Source organism: Propithecus coquereli, unplaced genomic scaffold, assembly GCF_000956105.1.
Source record: "Propithecus coquereli isolate 6110/MARCELLA unplaced genomic scaffold, Pcoq_1.0 Scaffold25, whole genome shotgun sequence".
Classification (NCBI taxonomy): Eukaryota; Metazoa; Chordata; class Mammalia; order Primates; family Indriidae; genus Propithecus; species Propithecus coquereli.
In genome coordinates, this window is record NW_012148063.1 from 3,157,517 (window position 1) to 3,181,296 (window position 23,780).

Consider the following 23,780-nt stretch of genomic DNA (forward strand, 5'->3'; position numbering starts at 1 on the left):
ATTAATCAAATCAGGGTAATTGAGGTATGCGTGGCCTCAGGTATTTATCCTTTCTTTGTGTTAGGAACATTCCAATTCTAGTCTTTTAGTTATTTTAAAGTCTACCCTAACTTATTGTTGATGATAGTCACTTCGTTGTGCTATCAAATATTGTTCATTCTATCCATGTTTTTGCACCCCTTACCCATCCCCACTTTCTAATGGCAGTTGCAAGATGCAGCCCTGTCACAGCGCAGTCAGCAACCTCCTCTCTCAAGATCCCCGTGGTCTTTGCACCGCCATCCAGAATCTACACCCACAGGAGCCGAGTATCTGAACGTACCGGGGGGAGTAGGGCACGGCCGGCGGGGGAGGAATGTACAGGTCCAGGATGGCCGGCTTCTCCTTCCGCAGCGAGGTATCCATCGTGCTTTCAGGGGACTGGGTGGTCGTGGGCGGAGGCGAGGTCTGAAACAGGAGCAACACCACGGCACGCAAAAGAGCAGAGGTCAACTCAGAGATTATTCTCAGCACTCCTTCCCCTCCCGCAAACCAACAGCAGCCTTGTGTGTGAACAGGGGCTGCGGCTGCTTATAGTTGAATATTTCATTCCTATTCTTCTTTGACATATTCAGAATTAACTGAGGGTTCTGAAAGACTAGACACAAGGTAGTGAGAAGCAGAGGCTCAGGAGCCAGGGCTGTAATTCTGTCTCTGAGCAAATCGTATAAACACCGGTGCCTCAGTTTCCCCCTCTGTGATACTGACAGTACCTCTCACTTACAGGTGCAGTGAGGATTAGACGAGTTAGTTCATGAAAATCACTAGCATTGCTACGACTGACTGAGTGTGGCCTTGGAACTCTGGGTGTGATCCTGGCTAGACTTCTCATTAGCTGTGTATCGTTGAGCAAATAGTCGACTTCTCTGTGCCTCATGTATAAAATGAGAACAAATAGGGACAAGCACAGTACCAACACAGTGTGGCTGTGAGAATTAAGTGAGATAACACGTGTAAAGGGCTCGGGACACTGCTTTCACGTAGTAAGTACACAACCTTATACTGTTTAATTTTGTGCTGTGTGTACATATACATCTATTAATACATATACACACTCATACATACAAGTCAGTATTAAAAATTTTAAATCCATACAGCTTAATTTTAATTATGTTATTGGTCTCCAAGTCCCTGGTTTTTACGATCTTGTGTGAGACCCTCAATCTTACCTTTTCTACAGTCTAACAATGACAACAATGATAAACTTTCTCTGGTTGGTAAAGGAACAGCAAGAAAAATCTTAGCGTCAAGGCATGAAACATTTGGCAAAGGCGAGAACAGTGCTAGGACCTGGGCGGACATAAAAAGCCACCTGTAACGCCTGCCTAGCCCGGGTTGTGCAGGAAGATCTCCCAGAGGTGAGACTGCGAACTGGGTTCCCAGCACCGGGAGGACTGAACAGCTGGTGTGAGGGAGCTAGGAGTGACTACCAGGAGACTCGCAGGGTGACAGCTCACGTTCAGGAGAAATACTGAGTCACAGAGAGACAGGAACACGTTTTCGACGCCAGGAGAATGCTAATGACGTGGAAAAGAACTAAGGAGCTCCCTTCTGGGAACAGTGGGCTTCTAGGCAGACACAACACTGAAGAATAAAGCCCAGAAAAGCACTAGGGCTGAGCAAGTCCACAGAGTACTTGTCTGCCGGAGTTTATATTCTGAAAACATCCTGGACACATCATGAGAACACTTGATTGCGAAGCTGAAAACGGCCTCTGCGTCTTGATGGTGATCATCTCCCCGTGTCACATGCAAAACTAGGTGTCTCTATGTCTCACCATCACCTCTTCCCCAAACTGCACAGCTGGTGGCACTTGGCAGGAAGATAGGCAGAACCAGAGAAACTGGAAGAGTGTCCCTTCGTAAGTGACTTTGCAGACGTCAAGGGACTACTGCTAGCCTGCATGTAAAAATAACTTTCACTTATGGTCTGAACATACCCACAAGACTTCCTCTGTCACCTCCAAGTCAGTTATGCTCAAAATACCTACCATCCCTTCCTTCCAACAGCTCTCCTGACTTTCTAATTTTTGTCACCACCCAGGTTCCCTGTCCCACTGGACACCTGCTTCTCCCCTGCCTTGCTGGCCCTCCACACCCTTACCCCAAAACCTTTTCTGATAGTCAACACGTTAATTAGGAGAATGAGGCTTACAAAGACTAAATGCCTTGTCTAAGGCCCCACAGCTAGTAAGTGGCAGAGCTGGGACTTGAACTCAAGGGATTTGACTCCGGGGCCACCCTCATGCTCACTGGGCTGTGCTGCTGCATGAGCCCCTCTGCTGCTCCTCCCCAGGGCCTTGGGCATTGTCAGTCTTTCACTGAATCACCCATCACCAGCAGGACCATGTCACCCCTCACCTAGATATATGTGACAGCCACCCATCTAGTGTTTCTGGTGTTTAAATATTATCATGGGCTGAATTTTTCCCCCCCTTAAATTCATTAAGTTCAAGTCCTAACCCCAGAGTACCCCAGAATGTGACTGCATTTGGAGAAAGGGTTTTCAAAGAGGTAACTAAGTTAAAATACAGGTCATGGGCATGCTTAATCGAATCTGACTGGTGTCCCTATAAGAAGAAAAGATTAGAACATAAACACATACAGAGGGAAGACCACATGAAGACAGTTACCTGTAGGATGAAGCCCAAGCTCCTTAGCCTGGCACTCCTGCCTGCCACTACGCTGTCTCAGCCGAGCAGTCCAACTTTACCTCCCACCCTTGGCTCCCGGGAGTCGGAGCTATCCTTCCTTGTGGTAGGGGCTGTGGAACCCACCTAGAGTCTCTACACTAGCCAGTACCACCCCCAGCTGCTGGGAGTATCACTGCCGAAAGTTCACAGCTGCCCCTTCTCTGAAGAATGGCCCTCAGCTGACAGCTGCCTCTCCCAAACAGGGCCCCCAGAGCTTGTAGCTGAGTAGTTACACCAGGATCCTTCGACCTGTCCACCAGGCCAAGGCTAGATGGCATCCTGGCTGCCTCCCATCCTCATTCTGCCTTCCTCCTTCCCTTACGAGTTCTACTGGAAGCTCTGTTTCTAGGAAACCTTATCTAAGACACTGCTCTTCCCTGCTGGCAGTATAGCCATGTTTTGTGGGCGAGTGTGAATAACATTCATCTCCTCTATGACACACATCTCATTTACCAATGCAAACCCCACCTACCCTTCCAGGCTCCAAAATGCTCCTACTTAATTAGGAAGAGCTGCCTTCACCTACACAGCCTTCACCTGTACAGTCCACACCTATTTCTACTTCTTCAGAACCCAACATTTATCCCATGCACCAATTAGCTGGCAGACCTAGCATTTAGGCACAATATGAATTACCTATGAGGAATTAAGCATTTCTGTGATATTAAGTATCACATTCTGAGAATTCCAAAAAAATAAAAGCATGTTTAAATTTTATACCGATCAATGCAAACAGAAGCAGCTGGGGTGTGATCAACATGCTCAATTATGGGCAATGATTTTTGGATATAACTCCCAAAGCACAGGTAAAAAAAGCAAAAACAGACAAACGGGATCATTTCAAACTAAAAAGCTTCTACACAGCAAAGACAACAATCAACAGAGTGAAGAGACAACCTACAGAATGCGAGAAAATATTTGCAATGTACATCTGATAAGGGGTTAATATTCAAAATATATAAGGAACTCAAACAACTCAATAGCAAGAAAACAAGTAACCTGATTAAAAGATAGACAAAGGACCTGAATAGACATTTCTCAAAAGACAACATACGGAAGGCCAACAGGTGTATGAACAAATGTTCAACATCACTAATTATCAGAGAAAGGCAAATTAAAACCACGATGAGATATCACCTCACATCTGTTAGAATGACTATTATCAAAAAGACAAAAGCTAAGTGTTGGCAAGGATGTGGAGAAAAGAGAATCCTTGCACACTGTTGGCAGGAATGTAAATTAGTACAGCCATTTTGGAAAACAGTATAAATGTTCACCCCAAAATTAAAAATAGAACTACCATATGATCCAGCAATCCCACTACTGGGTATACAGCTAAAGGAAATGAAATCAGTATGTTGAAGAGATATCTGCACTCCCACGTTCACTGCAGCATTATTCACAATAGCCGAGATATGGAATCAACCTAAACGTCCATCAACAGATAAGTGAGTAAAGAAAACATGATATCTATACACAATGGAGTACTATTCAGCCTTAGAAAAGAAGGAAATCCTGTCATTTTTAACAGCATGGATGAACCTGGAGGACATTATATTAAGTGAAATAAGCCAGACACAGAAAGACAAATAACTACATGATCTCACTTATATGTGGAATCGAAAAAAGCTAAACTCGAAGAAGCAGAGAGGAGAATGGTGGTTACTAGGGACTGAGGAGATATTAATCAAAGGTACAAAGTTTCAGTTAGCCAGAAGGAATAAGGTCAAGAGATCTACTGTACAACACAGTAACTACAGTTAATAATAGTGTACTGTATGCTTGAAAATTGCTAAATTGCTAACACTTAAATTAATAGATATTAACTGCTCTCACCACAAATAAGTATGCAAGGTAATGCACATGTTAATGAGCTTGAGTTAGCCATTCCACAATGTAAAGATATTTCAAAACATTGTGTGTACACTATAAATATATGAAATTTGTACCTGTTAATTTTTTAAAAAATTTAAATGTGCTGTTATTATTTAAGAATTGGCTTTAACTATGTTTCCCCTTGCTCTACCCTCTGCTTTGTGTTATATATTTTTAACTCCTACATGTGTAAGCAACACGTGTAGACATATGTCCAGTGCATCACAGAGTGGTTAAATTGATGGCTTGAGACTACTGTTCCTTCCACATGAAGATGTACAATAAAAGACACAAATAAATCATAATCTCTGTATTATAAAATGGCATTAAAATGTTATTGCTTTTCATTCTTGGTGTAGGAAACAAACACTAAGAACCAATGGTTTAACAAGGAGGGTGGCCAGTGAGCGTGGTCCACCCCAGTGTAAACAATAAGGGGATGTAGTCTTTGAAGACAACTTAAATAATAACACTCTACTTAAAGTCAGTTTGTCTTTTATTAGCACCACAGATTGGCAATTCTAAATAATATATAAACGATGATGTGATACTACTCTCTACTGACTGGATCACTCCCACCACCCCTACCCCAGCCTTGGTAAAGTACCACTAAAGACTCAACCCCGTTTGGTCTCTCCAAGATGAGTCTTCAAACTGTACATAGTCATATAACTATGTGTTTGAAATTGGAGAGGAGAAGGACTAGAATAAACTCTCTGCAGTGATGAAAATGTCTGTATCTGCACTATCCAATAGGGTAGCAACAAGCCACATGTGAATATTCAGCACCTGAAATGTGGCTGGTGATACTGAGAAGAACTTTTAATTTAATTTAATTATTTAGTCATTTATGCCTAGTGGCTACTCCACTGTTTGCGTATTTCTGAAATATATATTTTCACATAAGCAGGATTATAGGATAATTATACAAAAACTTTTGAAACCAATCACCTTCAAATTTTAACCTATTTTTTTAGACAAATCGGACACTCAGCACTGTTCACGTGCTGATGCCAGACGAAGGCTCGCGCTGAGTAGCACACACCTGCACGAGAGGTGGCTTCCACCGCAGGTTCTTCAGGGGAGCAGGGGTGAAGTTGAAAGAGCCCGTGGGACGCTTCTTAAGCAGCAGCACGACGCCAGTGGGATTCTCTCTCAGTTTCCTCACCAGGTTTTTTAGCTGCCATCCCACCTTCAAACGAAAAAAAGTGAGGAGGGAGGACTCTCTCATGAATAATAAAAAAACAAACCTATGAACTTATCTCTAAATCAGACTTGTGAGAAAATAGGTAGACATAAATATGTATGATATGTTCATTATCAGCACATACTTAAAGTAGCGGAAAATAAGACATAAATTGCAAATCTAAACAAAGTGGCTTTACATCTAATTAAAAGTTCTACAGGGGAAACTTAAGTCTCAATACACAAACTCACCACGGTTTGCCGGTTAACTTGAATGACTTCGTCACCAGCGTGAATCTTCTGGGATTTGTCGGCAGGAGACTAAACAGAAACAAAAAACCTGTCTTAATTTTTTAAACCTTCTCGTTCTTTCTGCTTCCATTTCTTCTTTCTTTCTTATGTAGGTGACTAGCATCTGAAATAAAATTTTCTCAGGAAAAATAAAACAATGTACTTTGGTCCCCTGAGACCATACATGTGGGGAACTGACATATGAATACTGCATTATCTATTTTATTAGGGTCTGTTATACCCACAATCTATCAGCTAGAACAGCCAGGTTCATCTAACCTACCGGGGAGAGTGCGGACACATTGTCAAAATGATTAGCTGATAAAAGTCATTTTTCATCTAAAAAATTACCTTATGCATGTCCCTGTCAAAATTAGTCTTGTAAAAACTGACCAACTGTTTAACTTGTAAAGATCATCTTTGTAACTCTGTCATCCCGTTTCCTTATTAAAACAAAATCTTATTTTCATTTGATCTTGTTTTACATATTATCACAATGCTATTAAAATAGAAAGTTAGTGATAACAGAAAATTTCTTTAAAGAAAATACATTTAATTTTTTTCATTTTCAGATTAAAGTTAAAATGAACGAAGTCTTCAGTATCAAAACAAAGTCCAGACTTTGTTTCCCACAAATAATACGTTATTATTAATTTGCAAACACAACAAAAATATATACACAAGAATATAATCTATTTGTGAAATATTTTGCTCATAGTATTCTCGTTCATGTAAGCAACCCAGAACTCTTTATGTTTAAGATATCTCATATATGACCAAGAGAAGAAAAAGAATAAACTTTGATTTCAAATTGTGATCAAACATCTAGGTCAGAGAATTTAATTTTGTAACTTATGCAACTGGCTGAATCTTCAAATAATTTACAACTATCAAAAGAAAAAAATAGCACCTTTGAACATGGGGAGAAGAATAACAATTAAAGATACGCTTGCTTAATTTTCTCACTCAACAGTTGAGAGAGGCTCAACAAGAAATTAGCAAGCCCCACTAAACTGTAGAAATATCCCCTTTGATCTCACCTAGGTCCAACGCAAGGCACAAGTAACTGTGACAGTTATTTTTGAAAACATTTAACCTGCACCATAACAACCAGCCAGGGCCTTGCCTCAGAGACCAGCAACCCGGGCACCACAGGGAGATGGCCCATCTCGAGTCCCTTTAGTCAGTTAAAAAAATAAAGCTCCTTTTTGCCTCTGTGTGTCAAATGCTTAACCCATTGTTATAGACCTAACTCTGGTAATTCTGATCCCAATCAGCCCAGTCCAGTTAATCTTCTGGGCAAGGGATTCATTTAAGATGAGCTTCACTTTACAAAAGATGGTCCCAAGGCCAAAAAGTCCCTGTTTATAGATGTACAATCTTAAAAAACAAGCACCAATGTCCTGAATTGACTTCCCTTCCTGAGGCTCCTCATGTATTCATTTCTCAAATGTCCTACCAACTGCCTAGGAGTTGCACTTGGCAGAGCACTGGTAAAGAGAGCTTGGCACCAAAACCCGCCCCAGTCAGTAGCTCTTGCCTATCTTCACCATGAGTCGGACTACTGAAAAACAATGCTTGTGCTGGTTTGCTGCAGAAGGGTGCTGACCTGGAGAATAAGACACCCATTCTTCAGAGGCTGATCTAAGTCCCACCTAATCTGGGGGTGGCAAGACCTTGTCCAGACTCTTGTCAAGGTCTTGCACCACATCAAAAAGAAAGAAATCAGATAAAGAATCACCAGACACTGTTAGTCTGACCTTGGAATGAATGATCCTAGCCTCTCAGGTAACCTTCAAAAAGATGAACTGAAGGCCTGAGAATGGCCTGCTGGCATCGCTTAGGCTCGGAGTCCAGGATGGAGGAACATGGAGACAATTCACTTGGGAATGCAGTAGATGTCCAGCAACTGCCACCCCCCATACTAGACATTTAGGACATTCTGACTCTGAAGTCAAAGCGACCTTAAGTGATACCAGGAGAATTAACCTGGAACTGGCATTTTCTATCACCATTCAAATATAAAATATCCAACATTAAGTGTAAAATTCCGGACTAAGCCCTTGAGAAATGGGCTCTTTACCTAACTCTCCACTGTCATCTAGAAGACTTAGCCTAGTGTCTAGCCACATTCCAGGTACTCAATAAATACAAGTTCAAAGAGCGAAGGGATAAGTGACATTTTCAAGTGGATTATCAGATAGAATAAGACAAATTTTCTTTTTTTTTTTTTATTTGATCTCCAACAAGTTGGAATTCCTTTTGCCAGGAACTCAAAATGGGGGTGGGGAGGAGAGATGGTAACCACCGCTCTCTGAGATGAGTTCCACGCAGTCCTAACGGGGAACACTAGGATAGACTACACCCAGGGAACACTGAATCTGTCACCCAGTGTTATGGGTCTGGCAGAAATTCAGAGAATATATCATTAATGACATTTGACATTCCTTTTGATTCAAAAGCGGCTTTGTTTTGTCTCTCATTCAACTCTCATCTTTAAAAAAGCAAGTGGGAGTGGGGTCCAGAAAGAAAGAAACTCCATGCCTTCTGGTGTTCCACGTGTCGATCCAAGATTGAGGCTGCTTCAGGAAGATAGAGTCTGGCAGCACACCAGTTTGGCGAAATCAAACAGTGTAATCACCAAATTGCTAAACTGCAAAACTTAAACTCTTTAAAAACTGAAACGACATTCACCATTTGTCTGAATCCATCCGACTCCATAAAAATGCACCGAGTGTACATAAGTGTGTTTATGTCATGGTTGAGCTGCAATATACCAAGTCTCCAACAAAGTCAAGGGGAGAATCATATGATGCCTTATGCCTTTTTTCTTTAGCATCATCCCCAGCCTAAAACCAGAGCTTCCTGTGCTGTTACTGCCTATCAGGTGACGTGGCATAAAAAGTCTAGTGATTCTCAGTGTTTTGTCACCGTAGCTCAACGGAGAATGCTTAAAGATGTTACCGGCTCCTAACTCATTCATCTGCCAGAACCACACAGTCTATTTATAATTCACTGACTGCCTTAAGCAATGTCATTTTCTTACTACAAAAATCAAGTGCTTATCACAGACACTCAAACACCATGCCATTTTCTTTTATCAAAAGACGTAGCCGCTGAAGCTCAAAATTAGACATATAGACACACATTTCTACCAAACAGATTAGAAACCAAAATGTCCCCTATATTTAGGAATTATTTCCTCCTGTCTTAATTAATTAAATAGTAGATTAATTCCCCAGAAGTATGTTTCTTTTACACAGAACCAGGCAAGCCATTCAAACATTTTTAGTTTCATGTCAGTCACTCTAAAGCTAGCCATATTATAGGTCCCAAGAAGGAGGCATTCAATAGCTCTACTTTTTAACAAATTCAAAATGTTTGAATTTCCAGAAGGAAGTATAGAGTATATAAAGGTCTCTCACAGTGGAAACAGACCTGCTTTTTCTATTCAAAATATTTGGGGAGGGGGATTAAATTTCAATATCATGCCAAATATTGTGAAATACAGCTATAAAAATATGTTGTGCAAAAATCCCAAAATAGCTGCTTTGGAGACATATAAAAATTCCGTTAATTATATTTTACATATATGGCCACCAGTTCTTATAAGAGCAATTCTCAACAACAAAGAGATCATTGTTTTTGTAATTATGGCTTAATGCTTCCAGGGTGCAAAAGGAATAATTAATACAAGGGTGGGGGTGAAAGCAAGATAAGGTGTATGAACAAGAGCAATAAAGGACAATTTAAATAATAAATTGGCAGCAGCTTGTGATAAGCAGTACTCTAACAGAAATAAACAAAACAGGCACCCACGCTCTCACTATAGATAATAAAACAGCATGCATACATTTAAATGAAAAGTATAGGGACTGTGCGTCAATTTGTTTAAATGCACAACAGACTTCACATTTAACGGATACACACTTACATTTTCTGTGGTTCCAGTAATCACGTGCAATCCATCATAGGTTGATTTGATGTACATGCCCTAGAGTGAGTCACAAATATACTGACTCATTATTCCAACATTTAAAAGTGCTGCAAGCCACAAGTGAGACAAACTTATAAAACATTAATGAGAGTCCCTTCAGAACAATACTCATTTGTAAGCCTCCTGAAACATCATGAAACAGGATCCAAAGCGTGGTGAAGGGGAACTAAACAAATCGAAATACCAGTGAAAGAAATCAAACTTGAGATCTCTTTGATATTATAATCTGTGTGCCATGCACACAGCACTTTGCCACAGCTCTGAGGATGTAGGAGTTTTCTCAGACCTGCTCAATGAGCGAGGCACTTCAAACAAGAACTGCTCTTTCTTGACTATCTCTTTGTCTAGGGACGCAATATATTCATCTGAACATGGTCTCAACAGCAATTGCAGGATGACTTATATAAGCCACTAATAACCCAGACCGAGATATACAAATGAAGATTGTTAAATAACACAGCACAGGCAGATTAGTAAAAGGTACTCTCCATTTTAAGGGAAACATAAAGAAGAATATTCTCTCTCCTAAGAAGTCTGATAGGCAAAGCCAGAGGTGAATGCCATATCCCTGAGGAAACATTTCTGCAGTTGGACATAACCATGTATAAGATTTTTTTATAAAATTGTTATAAGATGGGGAAAGAGAAAAAAAGTAGACAGGGCAAAAAGTAGTTGCTCACCCTGGTGTCTATGCAGTAACAATGAGAATCCTCCTCAGAAATCATGCTGAACTTGCCCTGCTCAGCAACCTACTCTATGATGAGAATCTCATCAAATACTAACGACTTCAAGGTTCTCTCCACTCCTCTCCCATCCTGTTACTTTCATTTGCAGAGCACATCAGCTTCTGGCTACACATGGAACTCCTTTTCCCAGGGCACTGCTTTGTAACTTTACCATCTGAAATGACAACTCCATTTCTGCCCACTCAGGGCATCTATCTGCTTTAATACTTGACTATAAATCCACTTCCAGGAAGTCCTCCCTGTTTAAATTTAATCTGTTATAATCCATCATTTACTTTGAAGCCAAGTAATATTAGTACTCATATTTCCACTCACGAAGAATGTGGGCTTGTCAACATTTCATTGATTTTTGTTTTGTATGTTAAGAGCAGAGACTGCCTTAATACCTCCCCACAACTATCTACACATTAGGCAGTCCTCCTGCTGCTCCTCCTCCTCCCCTTCCTCCTCCTTCTTCTCCTCTTCCTCCTCAACACCAGCAACAGCAGCTGCAGCCACCATTAGTGCACAAGTGCTACACACTCACCACCTGGAGCTTTGCATTCATAATCTAATATAATACTTTCAACAGCCCTGTGAGGAAACTGACAGGTAAAGAGGTTTAGTCCCTCAAGAGCTGGGATTTAAACCCAGCTCTCTCTTACTCAAAGCCTCTAAGCTAATTAATGGGCCTCACAGTTTCTTCACTTAAATTTCAGCAAATTAATCCCATAGGATGCACACGCTAGGTACTAGAAGTTCACCTGTATGTAGCCTCGGGGCCTGTTATCTCATACGGCTCATACATTACTTACAAAACATTTCTAAACTTCTCTTAAGAATCATTTCCTTCAACCAGCCTCTTCTCACATTCATTGTAAGGGCTAATAGAGACTTTCAGAGCAGATGTTGCTTTTGTACCCACAGACCATCTTTATTTCGTATAAATGTTTTATATCTCCTTGCATTGCTAAGTTCTAAAAATAAAACTGTTAAAACAATTCTTTTAAGATATGAGTACACAGTTTTAAAATTGTATTTGTTTTTATACTTTGAAGATAGAAAATATATCAACAAAGTTCAAGATAGCAAATTCCTAACTACATAATGGAAGGTAGTCTAATTCTACAGTGAAAGCAATAAAGAATTTTTAAAAAAACTTTAGTAAATGACAGTGTGTGTTACTTCAAAATAAAACAAGTGTTGTTAGAACTTACCAAGCCTTCCCCAGGTTTAACGTTTGGTAAGTGCACTTCCTCCAGGCACGCACACTGGCTCATAACAGGATCCGTAGTAGATCGGATTGTTTTGTCACAGATGCCATTTAAAACCTTGACCTAGAATTAGAAAGGCAAATAGTCAGGAAAGTTCAACCATTAACCAAGTTTATCTCAAACCAATTTTTAAAGAAATGCACTTCACTTATAAATCTTTAGTTCTGGTCATAAAAGAACTATTACTACTCAATAATAAAAAGCTAAATAACCCAATTTTTAAAATGGACAAAGAATCTGTACATACTTTTACATAAATATGTACAACGATTTACAAAATAAAACTAAAAAACACAAAAAAATAATCGTTTTGATAATTCTGCTCAATGAATGCACCGCATTTGGACTCTATTTACAATCTGTGGAAATGGTGCCACTATGTCAGCCTTGCTTAAAAAGTACAGCTTTTATATTAACTTCTTTATGACCACTGAAAAGCATGGGCCAGACAGAAATCCCCTTTTAGCAACTTAGGAGAATCATCTATTCCCAGCCACCTGTATGACTTTTTAGTGATCCCTCACATTCTCTGTATACCAAATACTGACAAGGTAAAAAAATTTTTTGGGTCTGAACCATTTTTTTTAGTACATTTTACTTTTTAAAGCTGTTTTCCATTTACCAAAAAAGTGAGCAAAAAGTTCCTTTAGTTCCCTCGTACTCCCTTCACCACCACACCGCCCTACCCCCAGTTTCCCCTATTCGTAACATCTTCTATTAGTATGGGGCATTTGTCACAACTAGTAAATAATATTGAGACACTATTATTAACTAAAGTCCATAATTTATATTAGGGTTCACCTTTACATTCAATGGGTTTTGACAAATGCCTAATGTCACGCATCTATCATTACAGTATCCTACAGAATAGTTTTGCTGACCTAAATATCTTCTGCTCAACCTAATTATCCATCACTCTCTCCCCCTCATCATGAACTCTTGGCAAACATTGATCTTTTTACTATCTCTCTGGATTTCCTTTTTCTAGAATGTCAAATAGTTGGAATTAAACATCAGGTAGCCTTTTCAGATTGGCTTATTTCAATTAAAAATATGCATCTAAGTTTATCCTATATCTTTTCATGACTTTATAGCTCATTTTTTTAATTGCTGAATAATATTCTATTTTATGGATGTACCACAATTTATTTACCCATTCACCCACTGAGAGACATTTTGGTTGCTTCCAATTTGGGGCAATTATGAATAAAGCTGCTATAAACATTCTGTGCTGATTTTTTGGATGTAAGTTTCCAACTTCTTTGGGTACACACCCAGGAGCATAACTGTTGGATTCTATGGTAAGAATATGTTTCATTTTGTAAGAAACTGCCAAATTGTTCTCAAAACTGGCTGTACTTCTTTGCATTTCTACCAGCAATGAACGAGAGTTTCTGTTGCTCCACATCCTTGCCAGCATTTGGTGTTATCAGTGTTTTGGATTTTAGCCAATCTAACAGGTGTGTAGTGGTCTCTCGTTGTTTTAATTCACAATTCTCTAATTACAAATGACATTGAACACCTTTTCATATGTTTATTTGCCATTTGTATGTCTTCTTTGGTAAGGTGTCTGTTCAGATGCTTTGCCCACTTTTCATTGGGTTGTTTGTTTTATTACTATTTTAAGAGTTCTTTGTATATTTTGGATACAAGTCCTTCATCTGATACATGCTTTGAAAATATTTTCTCCCAATCTATGGCTTGTGTTTTCATTCTCTTAACAGTGCATTTCACAAAGCAGTTTTTAATTTTAATTAAGTCTACAGTATCAATTTTTCTTTCATGGATTGTGCTTTTGCTGTTCTGTCTAAAACCTCATTGCCAAACCCAAGATCACCCAAATTTTCTCCTGTGTTATCTTCTAGAAGTTTTATAGTTTTGCATTTTACATTTAGGTCTATGATATTTTTGGTGATCACTCACATTCTCTGAATGCTGAACAATGACAAGGTAAAACTCTAAAGAAATACCATGAGGATCCCTATTAAGTGGTCTCTGTAGAAGTCACAGTGGTTATGTGTGGCATTTCCCCCAATCAGATTCATCTAACCTTTCAAAATTTAACAACCGAAAAAAATCAGGAAATTCCAGAGTGATTTTTCTTTCCAAGGGGGAGAATCCAAGACGTGATTCTTTTTTACATTCCTCCAATTTGTTTAGCCTCCCTATTTATGGAAAATATATTTATAGCAGTTTCATTGCTAAATTCCTCAACATCAGTAGGAGGAAGGCCTTATCAAAAGAGCACAGGCTGGCTTATGTCAAAAGGAGGAAGCGATGATGAATGGTTACAAAATGCTCTTTAAACAGTCACAGCGCACTCCCCCTCCATCATAAGGTTATGGCCAAAAAAATTTTTTTAATCAACATGGTCCTAAAGTGAAATACACATCAGTTTAACCCTGATTAACAGGTTTGCTAGCAATTTATGTATAATCGTACCCTAGTAAAATGTTCAGAAGGAAAAACAAAACAAAACAGAGACCTCAGTATAAGTCACCTAAACTCAGGAATTTTCACACTAGTTGGTCTTGTAAAGCAACTTTTATGCTTTCGCTTCCACCTAAATGAACAGACCCATATACCGAAAGCCAATATGTCAAAGCATCTCCTAAAGTCATCAGCCACAGTCCATTTACTTTAATTAACGTGATTCCCACTGCCTTCGGAAAGGGAATTTGCAATAACTTTTAGAACTTATACTTACCACAGTTAAAACTTTATCCTCCATTTCGGCTATAAGACAATCCTAAAGAAGGGGGCGGAGAAAATGAAAATTTAGTTTAAGAATTAAAAACTTTCCAAAACTGTTGGCTTCACTTTCTAGATAGCTCCTGGAGCCCAAGACAATCCCTGACGTGCCCCTCATCCCTCAGCAGGTGCAGCCCCGCGAGACCTGGATGGGAGAGAGAGGGCAGAGTGGGATGGGGCTGACATTCGCCTCTTCCTAAGGCCCTGCTCTCCCCTCACCCAAAGAACTTCTCATCAGAGCAACCCACTTGACCAATTATTTAATTTGAAAACCTACAAAAATTACTGAACTGAAATCCACCTCCTATCCAGAGTGTCCAGAAAGTTGCGAGTTGGAGGTTTAACGCAAGAAATCTGACCACAGCTCCACTGTGACCCCAGGCTCAGCTAGCTGTGGGCCAACAAGCCAGCAGTCCTTAGCTCTGGGCCTGCCTATAAGAATAGCTTTCAAGTAAGAGCTTGAGTAAACTCAGCCACAAAAGTTTATTTTAAGCACCACTGAGATTAAATCAGATATTTCAGTCCTTGATAGATGAAAAGGGTTCAACAAAACGTTCATTAACACATTGCCAAAAAAGTGGTCTTGAGGTATGCTGTTGATGACGTTAAATAAAGAGCTGGAATGCAAAGCATTATTTACTCAGCTCAAGAACAAAAGCCTCGGAACACTGCATGCACCAGGTTAGCTGATTATAGGAATCACCACTGCCCGGCCTCAAAGCTGCCAAAGTGAAACTGCCAGTGTGAAACTTTCCCAGTCAACCTTCTAGAACTCGTCTATAGCAAATGATTTCAAGCTACGCCACAGAGTGCGTGCAGAAGAAAATCGAAATAACTAGATTCTGTAGAGTTTATTCAGCACCATTCACTATACAATCCCAAACTGGGACAATCATAAAGATAATGTTAATTATTTTATGGACATGAAGAATATTAATCAAGTCTGTTGAAATTATTGGGCAAAGATTTTCACTTAAATAGAAAAATGATTTTTTAGGTCACTTTGTATTATTACTGGGGGAGGGAGATGGCCACCAATTTCTACTCTGCATGATTTAATCCTCAGACTTTCACTGTCATCTTCAATTTTTAAAATTTTCTCTACCAGATAAGAACATAGGAAACAATAATAGTTACTCTACTGCTCCCCAAATTTATACTGACTCTCAGGAAAAGAGCAGCCTAGGAAGAAAACACTTTAAAAATAAATTTAGAAATGTGTTTTTACATGTGTGAATCTGATATAAATTCAAACTACATAAGCAAATTCTGTAAATATGAATAATTACCACTCGAAAATGTGCTTTTTCACCTATATCTTGTGCACAGAACTAAACCATCAACTGCCATGATGGCTGACCCTCTATTAACATGGTCTAACAGAATTGTTTGAAATATATTGACTCTAGAAAAACACTGTATTTGTGTGGTCTTATGTTAGACATAAAACCAATAATTTGTGTCTATAATTTTTCATTACAAATCTCAAAATGACGTAAGCACTGTCACCCTTGGGAGACCATCGCCCAGAGGCAGCAAGCTCCTCTCAAATACACCAGGGCCAGAGAGTCAAGGGAGGGGTGTGACCTCACGGTTCCCAACATTGGTCCTTCAGCGAATCCAAGAGGCCACCAAGAACATGGGTTCCCTGTCATGGTGACTGAGCCGACAGACAGGAGGAGCTCTCCTGCCTCCCACACTGTTCCCGTCAGCGTGTGAAAGGGCTCACGTTTTACCTTCCTCCACGGCACACGTGGGTTCCCACACCCATTCCTGCTGAGAGGAAGCAGCTGCAGCCATGACTTCACACTGTTTGGCATGAAGGCCACGGGATGGAAAAATTAGTATTGAAACCGAGTCCCTCCCTCACGAGTCAGGCAGTGAGCCGAGCTTCGCCACAGCCCCCGGGCACCTGACCAGCAGACACCCAGCCCGGACAGCCATCCGCTCTGCCCCCTGCCTGTCCTCCTCACTCTGCCTTCTGAGGACCGGAGCAGCCTTGGGCAAGGAGTTTAACGTCTCTGTGCCTTTGTCTCCTTCTCTGTAAAACAGGATGATGACAAAACCCACCTCCCTCAGGGAACTGTGGAGAACTCAATGTGAGAACACATGTCAAGCATGAAGTGCACACCTGACACATAATTAGCACTCAATTATAGCCTTTTTCCTCTTCTGCTTCCATGGCTTGCTTGCTTTCCATTCAGTTTTCTTGGGCCCAAATATTGCTGCTCACTTCCCTACTTCTTTCCGGACCGGAATTCAGCACCTGCCACTGCCATTTTCCTTTCTCTCACCGTCACTATTTCAGTTCTCACAGCGTCACGACATGAGGAGACTAGACTAGAAATATAGATCACAATCTCTTCCCACTTTGGTTTCCTTCATCTCAGTTTGTAGCCTCAACACTGCATGGGAAGATCTTTTAAAAAAAAATGTGCAGTTTCCTTGCAGGGAAAAAATAAAGCAGCAATATTTATCCTTCAAATCAGAAGACTTATAAATTATTATTGGAAAGAAGGATGTGGAGAAAGTGACAAGAAAAACAAGGGGAAAATAGCAATATGCAAAAGAAAAGAGAAAAAGGAACAAGCAATGTGTCTCTTCACAGACACAGACATGAAGAATAAAAGCTCAAGAAGAATATGTTGCTGCTGGAAAAAAAAAGATCCAACTTTTACTCCTTCGATTCCCACCAGGTTAAAAGGAATCAGTGGCAAAAACAAGTTTCTTCCCAAAAACTCAGCAGATCTTCTGTCAAGAACTGTGAGAGCGTGAATCCCTGGAACACTCCACCTTGCTGCTACCATTACGATGCACGTCGAAAGCAACGTTCCACTCATTCATCGGGTTTGTTAATTCTAATTTGCGTGTGTATGTGTGCATGTGTACACAAACATCACAATCTGCCAAAGCACCTATATTCTTCAATTACTTTTAATACAAAAAACATCTTTTTCAATCTAAGTTCAGAAAATGATAGCCCCATGTATATTTACATAACAATCTTAATCTTTAAAAACCATTCAAATTTAAAATTAAAAAAATACCAGAAAACATAAGCAACATATTTGTTTCATTGCCCTCCTTAAACTATCAAATTCGATTCCAGAAAACCAATATAAGGCAAGATTTTTCTATTATCTACTATAGTGCACTATTACTTCAGTGATGTGCTTTTAATAATTCATATCCCATTTAATTTTCATAACAATTTTTTGAAGTAGGTATTATTTTAAACATATTTTATATTATTTACCTATATCTAATTTTATATAAATACATAAATGTGGTCAATACACATGATTTTTGTAAATAAAAAATGTTTGTTCTCTCTCTTTTTTGCTTGGCTCCTACATTCCCTCCCTACCTCTCTCTTTGCTGGGGTAAACACAACTTTTCAAATTGCCTACTACATTTACATATTCCTTTGTGTACAGGTTTGTGGATGTATGTATATTACAGATATATGTATATATACATGCATTTTAATTTTTTTGGTACTCATTTATCTTCATGTCATCCTTTTTTGTGTATGCCTTTTTTCTTACTCAACAATAACTTGTAGGAATCCCACCAAATCATCTAGTAAGGTAAATATTAGTATTCCCGTTTTACAGATGAGAAAATTGAGACTCACAAATTTTAAGTGATTTGTCCAACGTCTAATTAATGGTAGAGGTAGGATCAGAACCTACAGCTATCTCTCTGTAAAGAATACACTCTTAACTATTGCACTAAACTTCCTCAAAGAGCACCATAGGGAAAACAAAAACAAAAAATGAACACAGAAACAAACAAAAACAATACCTCTTGTGTCCCTTGAATTTGGGTTAGATTTCTCCTGAGAAAAGGCAAAATCTCTACAGCTGACTTGTCCAAAGCATCACCTCATTCATTTAAACATGCATTTAAAAATCACCATTAGGCATGTGCCAGGCATTGTTAGGCCCAAGGAAGCAGTGGCATGTGGGACAAGGATGCTTAGCAGGTACCTTCTGATGTGACCACTTCAGGGGCACCTCCTACTTGGAAATTCTTTTTATCACCAGTTCATAATGATCAATACCTCTACGACTACAAGGAAAAGTACCACTTGAGATTTTGCAGTAAGACCATCCCATCCAGACAAGCACAGAATATACTGGTCTAATTATTCAAGTGCCACCTTCCCAATGAATCTACTCTAGCCACATATCTCAAATTGTATTCCCCTCTCAATCCTTCCTGGGCGCATTCCCTCCTTAGCACTTTGCTAACCTTATGTAATTATATATAACACACATACACTCTCTCTCTCCATGTGTATGTATATGTACATATATATGATTTTGCTTATTTATCTTTCAATTTTCTCTTTCCCCCAGAGACTTTGAAGTCCATGAGGTCGGACACTCTCCGTTTGTTCGTTCTGGTATCCCAGTGCTCAGAATAGTGGCAGACACAGAATAAGTGCTAAATAAAAATTTATGGACAGTACTGTCCAAATACCTATAAAGCCAACATCAACTTGCTTAGACAAAGCAGATTCACTCTGTGAAACAAACACAATGACCTCTGCCTTTGATTTCAGCCCTTTCTCTCCTCTCCCTACACTACAGTGGGGCAGCCTGAATCAGTCACACAGTCTAGGAAAGACCCTTTGCACAAATGTACACCCATGTACCTATGAGCATAACTTTCCCCTTTACTAATTACAATGTTTAACTCTTACACAGTCATTGAATCGACTTCAAGTAAACTCCATTAAAAATCAAAATAGGAGGCAGAATAGTATGAGAAGAAGGAAGAAGGGAAGAAGAATGCTCAAGGTACGTATCAGGGAAATCCCTTCCACTGCAAATGCCAGGCTTTCGTGGCTATGTGACAAATGCAGCAAAATTGGTATCAGACTCTTTTTGACACAATTATTTTGTGCATCACAAAAAAAAGAGCTAAACCACAGAGTCACCTGAGGTGCTCTGAGCACCTTTCTAAGATCGTGGGCTCTATTAAGTCCAATGGTTACTCAGAACTAGATCTCAAACAACTGTCATGTGCAAACCTAAAGTTCACAATTCATGTTCCAGAAACAAACAGAAAACACATGGCTTTTCAGAGTTGCACCTCTGTCAGGCATGGGCAGGATTGAGGGAAGGATGTTCTTTATTTTTTGCCAAATCAGTGGAAACAAATGCGGAATCACAGAATTTCAGGACCAAGTGGGACATGAAAAAACAAGCCCTTCCTTACATTTTATAGCCTTAATTTCAATTCAAAAATATTTTATACATGTCTGCTACATACTAAGTATAGGACAGGAGGTGGTCCTAAGAGCTGATGGCCCAATTTCTTTAACGAGAAATTAAAAAATTAAGATCACAGAAGCCAGATAAGTTACAGATTGACTGATACAAAACTTTCTGGGCCCTAACTAAGATACCCAGGTCTGGCCAATGAGCCATGGGTGAAATTGACACGTGTCACTTCCAAACCAGAACATCTGTCAATGTGGGAACCTTCAAGGTTCTTTGTCTCTCTGCCCTGGGGACAAGCAACATGAGACACTAGTGGCTCTGCCAGCCCATGTCCTGAAGAGAGGAGAATCCAAGCAGACTGCTGCACCTCCACTGACCCATTTACATATAAATAATTGAGTAATAAAAAAGAATAAACTGCTGAGGTTTGGGGGTTGTTTGTTATTGCCTTATAACTTAGCCCATCCTGAATGGTAAAGCCAACAACCAAAGGTCAAAATGAGAAGAAAATTAAGAAGCAGAAGCAGATACAGTAAAGTCCTCAGCACAAATACTATAGTGCAATTTAGTTACTCCAGAATTTTTTTATTTTTCTTTTGAGACAGGGTCTTACTGTCACCCAGGCTGTAGTGCAGTGGCGCAATCATACTCACTGCAATCTTGAACTCCTGGGCTCAAGCAATCCTCCTGCCTCAGCCTCCCGAATAGCTAGGACTACAGGCATGCACAACCACACTCAGCTAATTTTTAAAATTTTTTGTAGAGATGGGGTCTCACTGTGTTGCCCAGGCTGGTCTTGAACTCCTGGCTTCAAGCAATCTTCCCACCTTGGCCTTCCTGAGTACTGGTATTACAGGTGTGAGCCACCACACTTAGCCTAAAATTTCCATTAAAAAAAAAATTAAGTGCTCTAACATTTTAGAGGAAGTACAGGATCGTTGGCTCAATTATATTAAAACAAAACAAAACAAAAAAGCAATCTTTGATTCAAAGGCCACTGGTCATTTTTCACAGAAACCATCTGTGCAATGAATCTAATTTAAAGCCTTTCATCTCTCCCCAATTCTGATGGGGAAAAAAAGGGGGGCTGGGAGAATGGCACTTCATACCCGCGTGGAAATCATTCGAAGAAGAAGAAAACGGGGAAAGAATTTCAGAAAGTGATAATGATGTACTACTGACCTTCTGGACTGTCGTGGTCAGGTCCAAGCAAAGCTGAATGATTTTGTTCTTCGTTACTGAGAAGTCAGTGATCCCTGTAAATGGAGCCCTAGAAGGTAACAAAATTCCTCTTTAAAAAAAAGGTAGGGGGAACCCACTGGGATCCCATACTGTATGTTGACAAGCAGAGCTACCCATGGGCTAGTTTAAATTATCTGTTTCGTCTCAAGTAACACATAAAACAGGAATCTGAATAGAAAAGAGAGAAGTACTAGATAAAAACGCATTGAAAATGAGCCAAGAGAGTGAACATCTCTTCAGAAGTCAACCAACAGCCTTCACGTCAACCAAATACTCAACTATTAATGTTTAATCTCAATAAAACACAACCTTTAGCACAGTTTCACTCTTCTCCAAGCTGAGGTTAACTTGTTCCTGCCATTAACCTTTTAAGTAACTTGCAAATGAATTCTAAAATCTACCACTGATCCAAGATCCCTTGGCTTCCAGTGAAAATGAGAGGAAAGGGGCAGTGGCTCGTTTTCTTAAGTACAGGCTTCCTTCCACGCATCTCCGACCCCACTCTTACAACACGGTGAAAGAGACACGTCCGCAACTCACCGGTCCAGCCACGCGAGCAAGGCCTTAGCAGCGCCGATGAGCTCCACCACGGAAGTCAGGAACTCATTGGGGGGCTTGTGGGAGGTGTTTCCATCATAAGCTGGATTTTTCCGCCGGCTACTTATATAATTCTGTAAATTGTGGGAAGAAGCTCGCAGTTTCAGAACCAAGTTCTTCATGTTATCAGTTTCCAGGCCATAATTCTATGCAAAATAAAATCAAAGGGAAAAATTCAAAAACAATCAACAATGTCCAAATTCTCATAATAACTCAAAAGCCCAATGAGTAACCTGAGTAACTCCTAGAACCACCGCAATGCCCTGCCTGATCGACCCACAGCCCACGCTGTCCATTCTGGCCACACTGGCCTTCCCTCTGCTCTTCCCGCAGCCTGCTCCTAGCCTCCTTGCTAGTTCCTCTTCCCAAAATGCGCTTCCCACAAGTCTTGGCACGGGCAGCTCATTCTTATCATCACTCAGGTCCTGACCCAAATGCCTCTCCTCTGCAAGGCTTCCCTGACCAGGGTTTCTCAACCTCGGTCCTACTGACATTTGCGGTCAGATAATCTCTGTTTTGGGGGTGGGGGTCCTGTGCATTGCAGGAGGTCTAGCAGCACTGCTGGCCTCTACCCCATTAGATGTCAGTAGCGCCCCTTCCCTAGCTGTGACAACCAAAAGCATCTCTGGCATTGTCATGTGTCCCCAGCGGGCAAAACTGCCCCCTCCATCACTCTCTAGCGCTGCACTCACTTCTGCTCCACCTGAATCACCATGTTTGCTACTGTTTTCCTTGATGGGGTGCAAGGTGTGGGGAAGCCGGGCTCTGTGTGTATTGCTCACTGCCGTGTTTCTAGCACAGCAGGTTACAACACAGTCACTGAATGGATCAACTCCCATCAGACGAGACTCACACAGAAACAGAGCAGCACTAACTGAACACCAACTCACTAAAATACAATTTCCCTCTCTGGAGCTTCTAACCTGTGTTCTTTCTGAACAATGTTCAACTTACTTCGGTGCAATTTCACAGGACAATATTGTCTTAGACTCCCTTTCAGAGACAGAACGAATCTCAGGAAGGAATACATAAGTCTGAGACGACTTTGGACATGGGAATATAAATTTCTGTATTCAACTGCACGTACATGTCCTAAATTGTTTTATTGTTTTAACAAAAAGCGAAGGTATTTCTGGAGGTATATTATACTGTCTCAATAGCATCCCAAAGCAAGAATTTGGGACCACTTAAAAACTGGGACTAATATAATGACTGACATTTTTTTTTTTTTTATTTCAGCATATGACTGACATTTTTGAATACTTTATGCCAGGAATGGGGCTCAGTGTTTAATATGTATTGTCTCAGGGAAACAGCCCATGAAGGTGGAAATGTTATTATCTCTAATTTACAGGTGAGGAAACTGAGGCACAAAAACAGTAAATAAATTCTCCAAAGTCACACAGCTAATCAGTGGTGGTGTTGGGATTCTAATCAAAACAATCACCATCTAGGGCACAAGCTTTTGATCCCTATCCTGTGTGTCCCCTTTCCACACACCTGCTCAGGAAAGGGCCAAGTGAGAAGGCAGAAACAAGATGGACGTTCAACAAGAATAAAGGAAGCTGAGCAGTGGTCCAGGATCTAGCACAAACCAACAAGCTGCTTGACTCCCCAAAATACTTCCTGACTTACTCAATCCCCTCTGAAGTGTCAGCTGCTTCTTTCAGCTGGTCTCAGCCATCCTGGCCATCCGGGCCAGAAAGGGGCAAGCCATGTTTCAAAATCAAGATACATAAATTATAAATAAACTCGGAAGTTTGTGATAATTTCTTTCTGCAAGATGAGCAATGGTAAGTTAACAACAATGACAAAAGGCTTTGACTTTAATGAAAACAATCCTAACTTTAAGGAGATTTTATTTGAAGTTTAAATTTA

General features: G+C 40.2%; 1 protein-coding gene across 1 annotated transcript in view; it reads right to left on the minus strand.

Moving 5' to 3' along the window:
- The window catches only part of CNKSR3 (CNKSR family member 3), a 115,591-nt gene that overhangs the window by 11,267 nt on the left and 80,544 nt on the right, over positions 1–23,780 (minus strand). The window contains exons 3-10 of the mRNA XM_012646857.1: positions 21,846–22,048; positions 21,246–21,333; positions 14,786–14,827; positions 12,022–12,141; positions 10,017–10,076; positions 6,044–6,112; positions 5,652–5,798; positions 323–447 (exon numbers count right to left, since the gene is read on the minus strand). Coding sequence (XP_012502311.1) covers positions 323–447; positions 5,652–5,798; positions 6,044–6,112; positions 10,017–10,076; positions 12,022–12,141; positions 14,786–14,827; positions 21,246–21,333; positions 21,846–22,048 — 854 coding nt within the window. The remainder of the gene's footprint in view (positions 1–322; positions 448–5,651; positions 5,799–6,043; positions 6,113–10,016; positions 10,077–12,021; positions 12,142–14,785; positions 14,828–21,245; positions 21,334–21,845; positions 22,049–23,780) is intronic.